At 47.5% G+C, this 12,651-nt stretch overlaps 1 protein-coding gene across 1 annotated transcript in view; it reads left to right on the forward strand.

Annotated features, from left to right (window-relative positions):
* The window catches only part of GYS2 (glycogen synthase 2), a 79,472-nt gene that overhangs the window by 50,569 nt on the left and 16,252 nt on the right, over window positions 1-12,651 (forward strand). The window contains exons 8-9 of the mRNA XM_054036875.1: window positions 2,498-2,604; window positions 12,435-12,494. Of these exons, the coding sequence (XP_053892850.1) occupies window positions 2,498-2,604; window positions 12,435-12,494 (167 nt within the window). The remainder of the gene's footprint in view (window positions 1-2,497; window positions 2,605-12,434; window positions 12,495-12,651) is intronic.

Here is a 12,651-nt window from a genome sequence, read left to right on the forward strand (position 1 = left end):
TACAGCAGGAAAATGTGGTCCCCATTGCCAGCTCAAGCAGAAATTTCCACATCTCTGGGACTCTACAATCTAGATACTAAAGAAACTTCCAGAATAACAATAAACCCTAGATACAGCAGACTGGCGAAAACAGGAGACCCAATTGACTTTTAAATTGATTCCTTTTGTGAGACAGAAGGACAGACTGACAAACATCTCTGTCACCCAACAGTGACTTCATGAGGGTGTAGAGCTACGGTTTGTGCCTATTGTAGAGTGCTCCTGCCTGCTTCACTCCATCCCCTGCAGCTTCTGTGTCCCTGCAGTGCTGCCCTGTGTTCTGTATACAGTGTATTTAGTAACAGTTCAGTGATTAGCCCTTAGTATCCACCAGATGTTCATTTTTGTTCCTTTGAACCATAGAGAAATATTGGAAGGCATGCTTGCTATCTTACTCCACTGCAGTGTTGCCAACTCTCAGAACTTTATCATAAGTCTCATGATATTTGGTGTTTTTCTTAAAGCCTGAGCTTCTAGAGTCATGGGATCCCAGAAGAATCTTTTCCACTACAGTTGCTCCACTGCCATCATCCATTAACATATGATGGGGAGGGTTTCCTGTGATAGCTGGGGCTGACTCAGTGACCCAGGAAGTCCCTTCCAGTCCTATCTTCCTATGCCATTGAAATCAGTGGACTGAAAGGAAGTACTTGATCTGTTCACCAACACAACAGGTCACCTTATACTGGTGGTTAAATGTGATATAACATTAGCCATGTTTTAGCAGCATTCACCCAGCTAAGGTTTATTAATGCTGTTTACAGCTAATGTCTTGCATAACTAAGAGGAGAAAGAATTGCTTAAGTGATGCATTGCACCGTTCTATTATTGTATCTAATTATGACGACATTAACAAAAAGTGTTGCTGACAAGAATCATGGAGAACGTCCGGTCTGCAATTATTGCTGAGGGTAATCCAATTGGGAGGAGCAAGCTATCTGTGCTGTTTGTGAATCTAGGAATGCTTCCCTTCAGATGCTTCTAAAATGGATGTCCAGTAGTGTGTCTGAGCTCTACATATATGTGGCATCTGATTAAAATATTTGTAAATATTTTACAGAACCATTTTGGTGATGGTTTGAAAGCTTGGTTGAAATGTTGAAGATAATAAAATATACATTGGGACAGATCCTTGCTAACAGCTAAGGTCATGGCACAAAGGGTCCTTGTATCTGCCCTAAAGAGGGTTGATGAGGCATTTCCCCCCCGCATGGGAGAAACCACATCTGGCATAAAGCTGGCTTGTTTTATACCACCTGCCAGCCCCAATGCCTCTGGTACACAGATAGATAGGAAGGATGCTGGGGGTCAGAGGAAAAAAGTCGGTAGTGCAGTGCCCCAGCAATTTTCAGTCTTTTGGGACCACTCCAGCTGCTGTAACCTAGCTCTTCTCTTAAATGGCTACTGGATTGTGATAGTGGAACAGACCCTCCTCAGCTACACCAAGAGAAAGCACTCTGGCCCATTCTAGTGGCAAGGGATGTACATCTGTCGACTGTCTTCAAGATACAGAAGCAAACTTCCCTGATGATAGAGATGCTGCATCCCAGGTTTTGGTTCATGTCCTTTAGAAATAATATGTATTAGAATACATCTTTCAAAAATTTTTAGAGGGTGCCAGTAACTCCATAAAGGGAGCTGTCAGATACATTAGGCTCATAATGTAGTTGTGCTGCAAATTAAAATTTAAAAAATGGGTTTCTATTCTATGTAAATATTTCCCTGGAGCTTTGCATATTCCCCCGCCCCCCCAGCCAAAAAACAAACAAGCAAAAACATCATTGTGCTAAGGCAGGAGAGAGAACCAGCAAGAAAAACCAACTGTAAACAAAGGCCCAGATTTTCCATGGCAGTTTCTGCTGGCTGCAACAAGTGCTGGGAGACCTGTAGGAGAAAATTATGCTAGTTGAATGCCTGCTAGGGATACACCCTGAGCTGATTGAAATGCAATGTACAAAGAAATGGGACACATGATAAAAACTGCATTTGATTTTTAAACAATTCTTTCAGTTTAAATCATCTTAGCTGTTATCACAGTAATTTAATATTATGGTTTTAAATACTGTGTGTGGTTTTTATCTTTGCAGTTTGGCTTTATATCTACATCTTTTGAAATCCTCGTTGAAGAGTAAAAATAACAGTGTAGATATTCAGTAATGTATTTGACTTTCCTGGTAACCCCTTTTTAGCTCCAGTCCTGCAATGAGCAATGTTTGAGTACACTCTTTTACTTACATGGAGCCCCCCTGAAGGCAGGGTCCACCCCGACAGACCTCATTGCAGGACCAGGGCCTTCTTGAACAACTAGTTAAAATGCAGATGGGTTCTGCTGACCATCTACTATGGCTAATTCCCAGTGTGGACAAGGTTTCTGTATTGTCTGGAATCTCTGTTTAGTTTTTGCATAACGATTTCTTGTTAACATTGCAAGTTTTCCCTCCATCTTTCCTCTGTTTAGGTTCACAGAAGTGATGTTACAGTCGTAGTGTTCTTCATCATGCCAGCAAAGACGAACAATTTCAATGTGGAAACACTGAAAGGCCAAGCAGTACGAAAGCAACTATGGTAATCACCATTCTCATTACTGCTCTTGAATGGTGAATTGAAGGGATAAGTGAATGGCTTTGGTGGAGAATAAGACTCATTACTTTCCCTCTTGCTAAATACAAGATAGTAAGTAACCTGAGTCCATTTGTGGGGAAAAGGGAGATAAGGATAATAAATTAGGGCAGGTATTTCCCCTTCCTTTTTCTAGTTTATTAACAAGGAACCGGATTCTCAGTAGCTTTGCCCTTGTCACCATTTATACCCCATGTAAAGTGAATGTTAAACACTAGCATTACAATCGGAAGGTTCGCATTTTGCACTCACTTGACATGGGTGTGACAACACAAGGTTTTGACAGTGGAGAATCAAGCTCTGGGTCTTCTGTCTGATCCTGATACTCACTTTGGACCACATCCTGCCTTTGATCTCCAGCAACACTCATAATGCTAACTGCATGAGTGAAATGAACACAATACATAGATCTTGGGTAGTGTACCCTTCAGAGTATAAGGCAAGCTTTCTTCATCAAGACTTTGCTAGTATAACTGTCACTGGGGGGGAAAGGAGTTAATTACTCCCATTCTTTTATTATGAAATATGGAGCATGAATTGGCCACTCATGCAAGATGATGCTATAGTAGATGATGATATTTATTTCTCAAGAGCCTGCACAAAGCTATGGCCACTACCCCAAATTTCAAACACACAATTAGAAGTCTAATATTTTTTTAAAAAAGTTAAGTTCCTCTGTTTTCCCAATTAATAAACTCTCCTCTCAAACAACTAAAGCCACTCTACCATGTATTTGGTAGGGCATCCCACTAAAATTAGCCTTCAACCTCCAGCCATTCCATCTAATAACCCCTTAATTTCTCCTTTATTCCAGGTGAGAAAAGATAGGCTTTACTATGTAGTTTTATGCAGACAAGTCCTCTAAACTTATAGGGCAAAATTCATCAGTGAAACCAGTGGAATCATATAGAGATTGAACTGGGCTTAAAGAATGCAAAACCTGTTTCACTGAACACATTCATAGACTAGTTGTTATTTGATAAGGGAAATAAACAATTAAAAGTGGATTCCTCACAAGTGGCTAAACCGACTAACCTTACCTGCACATTTGAGAAAGCTGGTCTTAGGGTTAAGGGACAAAGAGCCATAAAACCTGGGTTCTGTTCTTGTTTCTGAGTCATTGGACATTTAACCTCTCTGACTCAATTTTCCCATTTGTAAAATGGTGATGATACTCCCCACCTTTCTAAAATACTCTGATATCTATGAGTGAAAGGCACTATATCAGAAATGGGTTCTAGTATTGTTATTAAATGCCTCAAAGGGGTGTTTGATGGCTCAGTTGATTAATATTAGTAAATTATTTTGAGATCCTTGAATGGTTCATACTCGAAGTACACAATAGTAATAGAAGTAGTATCCTTGGGATTAGGGTTACCATACGTCCGGATTTTCCCGGACATGTCCGGCTTTTGGGGGTTCAAATCCCCGTCCGGGGGGAAATCCCCAAAAGCCAGGCATGTCCGGGAAAATCGGGAGGGAGGGATGGAGGGCTCGGCCGGGGCCTCTTTGGCTGGGGCCGGTGCGGAGCCGGGCCGGGGTCGCGGGGCCGGGGGCATGGTGCCGGGCCGGGCGCGGTGCCGGGCGGGGAGCCGGGGGCGCGGTGCCGGGCCGGGGTAGCGGGGGGTGCGCCGGGCCGCGGGGCCGGGCAGGGAGCCGGTCCGGGGTAGTGGGGGGGGGGGGGTGCGCCGGGCGGTGGGGAGCCGGTCCGGGGGTGCGCCGGGCCGCGGGGCTGGGCGGGGAGCCGGTCCGGGGTAGCGGGGGGGTGCGCCGGGCCGCGGAGCCGAGCGGGGAGCCGGGGGTGCGCGGGGTAGCGGGGGGGGTGCGCTGGGCCGCGGGCCGGTCCGGGGTGGCGTGCGCTGGGCCGCGGGCCGGTCCGGGGTAGCGGGGGGGGTGCGCTGGGCCGCGGGGTTGCGGGGCCGGGCCGCCGGGGGGTGCGCTGGGCCGCGGGGCCGGGAGCCGGTCCGCAATAGCGGGGGGGGGGGGGTGCGCTGGGCCGCCGGGGGCCGGCAGTGCTGGGCGGGCCGGGGGTGGTCGGCCGGGGCCGGCACCCCAGGGCCCGAGCTGACCCAGGCTGGAGCCGCCGGGGGGCCAGCCTGGGCCGCGCCTCCTCCCCCCCCCCACTCCCCCTTACCTGCTTCAGGCTTCCCGCGAATTAAATGTTCGCGGGAAGCAGGGGAGGGGGCGGAGACTTTGGGGAGGGGGCGGAGTTGGGGCGGGGGCGGGGCTGGGGGCGGGGCCGGGGCCCCGTGGAGTGTCCTCCATTTGGAGGCACAAAATATGGTAACCCTACTTGGGATCACATAACTGATCTAGTAGTTGCCATGTACAGGGATGGCGAGTTGTATGGGCCCAGCAAATTCAGGGCCCGGGGGTCTGCTCCACCAATGTTTGGGGCCAGGTCTCTCCCCTGGCCCCATCTACTACCCCCGTGTGTCTCCCTCGAGCATCCCTGCCTGCCCTGGGCAGTGGGCGGCTGCTCTCTGCAGCTCCACGCTGCGCTCCATCACCAGCCACTGCTGCAGCCAGCTACAAGGGAGTGGTGCCGGGGGGGAGAGGGCTGGGGGGAGGAGTCCTCTTTGGCCCCCTGCCCCAGCCCTGGGGCAGCCTGCCTGCTGCACCCCAAACTCCTCATCCCCAGCCCAGTCCCATGTCCTGCACCCCCTCCCACATCCCAACCCTCTGTCCCAGCCCAGAGCCAGCACCCACACCCAAACTCCCTCGCACACTCTCTCTTGCACCTCAACCCTGTGTCCCAGGCCAGAGCCCATACCCAGCATCCAAACTCCCTCTCAGAGCCCACACCCAGCACCCTAAACCCCCTCCTGCACCCCAACCCCCTGCCCCAGCTCAGAGCCTGCACCCAGCACCCAAACTCCGTCCCAGAGTCAGCACCCCTCTGGCACCCAAACTCCCTCCCAGAGCCTTAGGTGCTGGGGCGGGAGGGGGACACACACACCACTTGGACCTGTTCTGGGCCCCACCAAAAATTATATAAACCTGCCACCCCTGGCCATATATGAAAGAGAGAAATCAGATCAGATTTGTTCCTCTGCCACAGTTTTCACATAGGAATACCTTTATCAAGGGCATCCAAGACACATTCTCTCCAGTCATCCCTCTAAAAACAGTTGCCTCAACGACACCATGCTTTATTCAGTGGAAGGCTATTCCCTCTTACAAGAATACATGAAATTTACTGGGAGTTGTACCTGTAGTTTTTCGCAAGAACTGCTTGTCCAAAGCATCAGTCCTGTGACTAGAAACACTCTATAGGAGTGAAATCCTGGCCCCCTTGAAGTCCATGTGAGTTTGGTGATTGACTTCAGTGAGGCTAGGATTTCTCTCAAGGTCAGATGTAGGACACTTTGTGCACCATGAGAAGCAGCCAGGTTTACAATAAGCATCTTGACCTCTCTTGTGTTTCTCAGAAAAAATAAAAAGGGAAGTTTTAAATAAAGAGAAACATACAAAGGGAAAACAGTGGGGCTTCGCTGGGGTGAACGGAAGAGCCTGTTGTAGCTACAGTATGTAGTCAATGATTTTCCAGTGCAACTCAGGATAAATTGATCCCATCTACCTCAGCTCAGCAAGTGAAAGCCATATAGGGTGCATTGTACCTGCACTGCTCGCAGGTACTCGAGCTGTGAACAGCCTTTGAGCAACCATATGCAGTACTGTGGTAATCATCATCTTAAGCTGCTGGATAAAAGGACCTGCCATCAGCATTACCTTGTAACACTAGCTGATATCATGGATGCCATGGAGATTAAATGCCAAAAGAGGTTGGCAGTAATCAGGGGATAGAAGTTGGCTGAGCTGGGAGATAAAGCCCCATCTTCCTGTGTTGTGAACTAAGTAGCCTATCCTATTTGAATAAGTTTCAGAGGCAGCTTGTGGCATGAATCCAAGTGGAGCCTTATTTAGCTTTCCTCACGCAGTTCCCTTTGTTTTCTCCCAGTTCACCTCAAATATTCATTAGAAATGGCCACAGGCTGCAAAATTCAGATCAGAATCCAGCGTTCTGCAATATTCAGTGGGGTTCAGCTCATTTTACAGATGGAGTAAATAACAGACTTCACATCTAGACTCTTCCAAACATTACAAGCACAATCAGACTTGGCTCTGCCCACTGGTAGGGTGGAAGCAAAAGAAACTCCATAGTCAAGGATGCATTGAGAGTCAAACTTAAATCACAATTAAAACCTCTCTCTTTCACACACTGATTTAATTCAGTCTCCAAATTTAGCACAATAACTCTGCAGGAAGCCATTGAATTTTCCATGCAATTTTTTTTTTTATTTACTAACTTTTGTAAAAGAAAAACTGCTCAAAGCACCCCTTTTGCAATGTTTCCTGCCAGACTTACTCTTTTGCTTTCCTCTAGCTAAGGGAACACATTCTCAATGACTCCAAACGTCTCACACTCGCATGCATTCTCAGAACAGTTCAGGGCTGGGACACTTTTGAAAGAGGGTCAGAGAGGTGGGGGTCACACATTGAGTTGACTCAGGAGCAGAGCTGCCACTTCTGGTTAACCCTGTGTGGCTTGCTGGAAGGTCACCCCAGTTTGATGGACCAGAGGTGAGCAGACTAACAGGGACTCTTACTGGGGAGGATCAAGACCTTCCAGGGAATGGGGGCTGGGGCCTGGATGAGGGGTAGAATGGACATGAAGGGACAAAATATGTGGAGAAGGTATAGATGTTGGCATGGGGGCTGGAGAGCAGTGCTGGTCAGTGGAGTTCTCTGCTGAACCTCTGACCCCTGCTGTTTAGATGGGCACAGATTCCCTTCCTACACCCTTGTTCCTAATGCCCCTGCAGCCTCCCTGGCTTGATGCCCTCCCCACTCTTCCACGTACACCCCATAGCCCCATTCCACATTTACATGTTTAATAGTGTTCATTCTTGAGAAGATTTAATTTATACACGTGAAAAATAAACATTCGTAACAATGAGTGATAGTAAAAATGAATGAAATAAGAAAAAATATCATTTCAACTCCCACCATAAACATCATGATGACCAGGAACACCAGGCTGTAACTTCATAGAGTCATAGAGCTTAAGGCCAGAAGGGCCCACCAGATCCTCTAGTCTGACCTCCTGTATAGCACAGCCCACCAACACCACCCAGCACCCGCACACTAAAGCCAACAACCAGACTTCAGCTCTGTGTTCTAAAGATGGTATAATTCTGAATGGTCACAAACATGTATATATTTACTGCACTGCAGAGAAACATACCTCGCAGCAAGCATGGGCAGTCTGACACCAAGTCTGTCTGTACTTGAGGATATTTGTACTGATGTAGCTACACAGATGCAAATCCTCATTGCAGACACCAGGGCCGGCTCTAGGTTTTTTTGCCACCCCAAGCAAAAAAAATTTTGGCTGCCCCCCCGTCCCAGCCCTGGGCTCCTCGCCACACCCCCTTGCTGCCCCAGCCCTGGGCTCTTCTCCACCACCCACACCCCCCTGCCTCCCCAGCCCTGGGCTCTCACCCCCTGACCCGCACCCCCCTGCCGCCCCAGCCCTGGGCTCTCACCCCCCCCAACCACACACCCCTGCCGCCTCAGCTCTGTGTTCCCCCCACACACACCTCCTGCTGCCCCAGCCCTGGGCTCTCTCCCCCCCCCCCCACCTGCACCCTCCTGCCGCAGCCCTGGGTCACTGGTAACTCGCTCCCAGGGCAGGTCATTCAGCAGGAATTTTGGATGTGCACAGAACACAGACAGGATTGGTTCCCATATAGTTACAGAACTGCAGTAAAGTGGAACAATTTTCAGCTTGTGTGATTGGAGGATATCTGGATGCATATTATAAGACTGTCCTACATAAATGAGGAAAAGTTGAGGTGCCTTTATTATTCTTTTGTTCCACTCTTTCTTTCTATGGGAATTTGCCAATGCAATATCACGGTCTTCCTTTTAAACAAATGAACAAAAAAGGCAATGGCTGTTGAAAATAGCAATTCCAGTCCTAATAACCACTGGGAAGCATTTCTTGCTCAATTTTATCCTACTTTTTCTACAGCAAGTTACAGTGGATCAGTATATTTGATTTGGGAGAAATGAAGTAACAGATGCCCAAACTGAGCTTGAGCACTCCTGAATTTTGAGGTGTTCAAATCTGGAAGGCAGGTGCTGGGGGGGGGAGGGGCGGGGGACCTGTGGCTCCGCAGGGGAGCACGGCAGCATGTATGCAGTAGCGTGTCTGGTGCTGCGCGAAGCTAGACACGCTGGTCTGAGTGGTACGGTAAGGGGGCTGGAGGGTTGGAGGAGGGGTAGTGGGTTCCAGGGGGTGGGGCAGTCAAGGGACAGGGAGCAAGGGGGGTTGAATGGGGCAGAGGTTCAGGGGGGCAATCAGGGGACAGGCAGCAGTTGGATAGGCATGGGAGTCCCAGGGGTTTGTTGGGGACAGGTAGGGGGTGGGGTCTTAGGGGGGAAGTTGGGGGAGGTCTCAGGAGGGGGCAGTTTGGGACAGGGACCATTGGGGCTTAGATAGGGGGTGGGATCCTGGGGGGCAGTTGGGGCAGGGGTCCCAGGAGCGGGTGATCAGGGGACAGGGAGCAAGAGGATTGTATGGATTGGGGTTTCTGTGGGGGGCAGTCGGAGGGAGTGGATTGTGGCAGGGTGGGGCTACCCTCCCTCCCCGTGGAGTGTCCTATTTTTTGAATGTTAAAATATGGTATCCCTACTCACAGTGCAGCTCTCCATTCACTGCAGCATGAGGTCTCAGCTACCTCACTCCCTCCCCCTTTCCTGGTGGTAGTGGCCAAGGGAATGCTGGGAAATGTAGTTCTTTCCCTGCTCCAGGGCTGGCTCTATAGGCAGGGAGCTAACCAAGGGTACGGCTATACTTACTTCCTGGTCCGGATGTAAGCGATCGATCTTCTGGGATCGATTTATCGCGTCTTGTCTAGATCCCGGATCGATCCCGGAAGTGCTCGCCGTCGACGCCGGTACTCCAGCTCGGCGAGAGGAGTACGCGGCATCGACGGGGGAGCCTGTCTGCCGCGTCTGGACCCGCGGTAAGTTCGGACTAAGGTACTTCGAATTCAGCTACGTTATTAACGTAGCTGAATTTGCGTACCTTAGTCCGAAGTGGGGGGTTAGTGTGGACCAGGCCCAAGGAACTACGGCTCCCTAGGCTCCCCGTTGGTTCTCAGCTCCCAGGCTGGATCCCTGCTGCCCCTGCAAACGGGCTGCCCCAAGCACGTGCTTGCTTTGCTGGTGCCTAGAGCTGCCCCTGGCAGACACATTACATCGCTGTAATACAAGGTTTGCATCAATACAGCTTCCCCTGGTTTAAAACTGGTGCAGCACATCCATGTTGGTTAAGAGAAGGTTAAGGGGTGACATGATTACAGTCTATAAGAAGCTACATGGGGAACAAATATTTAATAATGGACTCTTCAGTCTAGCAAAGAAAGATATAACACAATCCAATGGCTGGGAGTTAAACTAGACAAATTCAGACTGGAAATAAGGTGTACATTTTTTTAATGGTGAGAGTAATTAACCATTGGAACTATTTACCCACAGTCACGGTGTATTCTCCATCGCTGACCATTTTAAAATCAAGAGTGGATGTGTTTCTAAAAGATCTGCTCTAGGAATTAGTTTGGGGAAGTTCTGTGGCTTGTGCTATACAGCAGGTCAGACTAGATGATCTCAGTGGTCCCTTCTGGCCATGGAATCTATGAATCTATATATTGGAGATTTGCACTGGTGTAGCCAACCCAGTATAAATATCACCAGGAGAGGCAAGTGCTAACTTGTACACACCAATACAAAGCACAAACAGAACTACGCACAGTGTAATTGGTTAAAACTACCCTAACTCTATATTAATAGCACACAAAAACTGCATTTACTGCCAGTTAAGATTGTGGCAGGGTATGTCCCATCCACCTATAATTTAAAATCAGGAAAATAAGTTAAGGAGAAAGACTTGTGTATTCCTTTCCACCTTCATACTGCCTACCACACTGTCAGTAACACAATCCAGTGCTCCTTTTTCATACTGCAACCTCAGCACACTTGCTTTTTAACACACAACTTTAAGTGACCTTAGATGCTTTTATATCAATAGATAAGCACTAGAGCTCAGTAAATCATTGATTTTTCAGTTTGGAGAATTAAACAAACAAAATCTGTATTAAAAAGAGTCTAACCTAAACTGATATTTTTTTGTTTTGTTTTAAATTTGTTTGGGGTCATTTTGGGGTGTTTTTCACCTTTGTTAAAAAAAAATTAATTTCCCTAAACAAAATGACGTTTCGAAACAAAACGTTAAAACATTTAATTCTGAAATGGCTGACCAGTTTTGACTTTTTTTTTTAAATCCAATTTTGTTTTGAGCTGAATCTATTTGCTGAATTCAATCCGAATTCAATCCAAATTCATGAATAGTTTGTGACCCAAAAATGAATTTTTCAGCTAATTTCCCATTTGCCAAAAAATAAATTTGCCCAGCTGTAATCAGCACATCTGTCTGTCACACATTCCGTGTGTTTGGGGAATTATTTTGCCTTAAAGCTTCTGAGGTAACTGTTAAGGTTTTGCAGTTAGCTACCACTACACCATAAGTAGCAGAGCACACAAACATCTAGGGGGAAATTTCCAAAGGCAGAAAAGGGCAGCTATGCATCCAACTCCCGTGAACCCCTTTGAAAAGCTTGCTCAGAACCATTAAAGATAGAAGGGGTTTTGAGGTAATGGCTGGTTGTTCAGAGTGAAAATATGTAGATGGTGGAAGAGAGGTGGTTGGGGCTGACAAGGGGAGTTGTTTAGTGGGGATCCGAAGAGGTGTGAATGACTTACTTTCTTATTGCCTTGCTTTTTATGATTTGTGTTGGTGGGATATAGAGTCTAACCACTGTAACCCCGTAGGCAACCAACCGTTGGCAGCCGGAATCCAATTTTTCCAAAGTTCAGGGTGCTCCAATAACATTTTTTGCCTGAGGCCCATCGCTAATGCTCAAAAAGCAAAAAGGCAGGAAAAGTCCCATAGAAGTATTTTATGACTTTACACTACATTTGCTGGTTTTTGAGTGCAGTGCTTTTAGCTGTACTTTATGTTCTGTGAAATGCCATCTAGTGGCTGGATATGCTAACTGCAAGTTGTACTTAGAGGCGCTTTTTACTGGTGTGCAAAAAGGCTACAACAAAATGTTAAACGACGTAAACATTGTCTGGTGCAGATTTTATTATGAGTTTGCAACTTGGCCTAGGTTTGCCAAGAAGTTATCTGGTTTTCAAACCAATTTATCAGGAGGAACAGCTTGCAGCTTATCTACAGTTTGTCCTATCCCTTGTTTTTGAAGGCTCTTGCAGGTGGGAATTTTAAAATAAACCTATTCCCCCCCTCTCTCTCTCTTTTCCCCCCTAGGTTAGGTTAAATTTGAAACCTCTCAACCTTGAAAAGTGTCCCATTTCACTGCTTTTTCCACCCAAGACATTGCAGTGCTGTTTTTCTATTTTGGAGACATTAGCGAGGTCTATTTGTCAGAGTAAGGGATTGGGAAGCAAGCACTCCCAATTTCTAGTCCTGGTTTTACCACTGACTTCATTTTTGGCCTTGGGAAAATCTCTGTGGGTCATCTCCTCAGCAGTGCTGAAATCACAGTCAGTATGGCTGGAATTGGCCGTAGCTCCCTTTCTGCCTCCCCTGATCCTGGGTCCCCCTGCATAAGTTAGGGCATCAGCAGAAACACTGTGTGTTCTGGTCCTGCCCCTGACATGTCCCATTTTTCATATTTATTTACTAGGGACACCGCACAATGTGTGAAAGAAAAATTTGGAAAGAAACTCTACGATGCACTACTGAAGTGAGTATGTAGGTCACTTTGTGTTTATATTGCAGAGGAGCCCACTGTATCTGTGTTGTTTATAGATGTGTATTATGGATGTAAGAAAAGAATTGGGGAGAGGTAGGAACAAACGGTGTAATTAGGGATTTAGAAAATCCATGTTCAAGTTCCTGCT

This window comes from Malaclemys terrapin, chromosome 1 (assembly GCF_027887155.1).
Source record: "Malaclemys terrapin pileata isolate rMalTer1 chromosome 1, rMalTer1.hap1, whole genome shotgun sequence".
In the NCBI taxonomy this organism is placed as follows: Eukaryota; Metazoa; Chordata; order Testudines; family Emydidae; genus Malaclemys; species Malaclemys terrapin.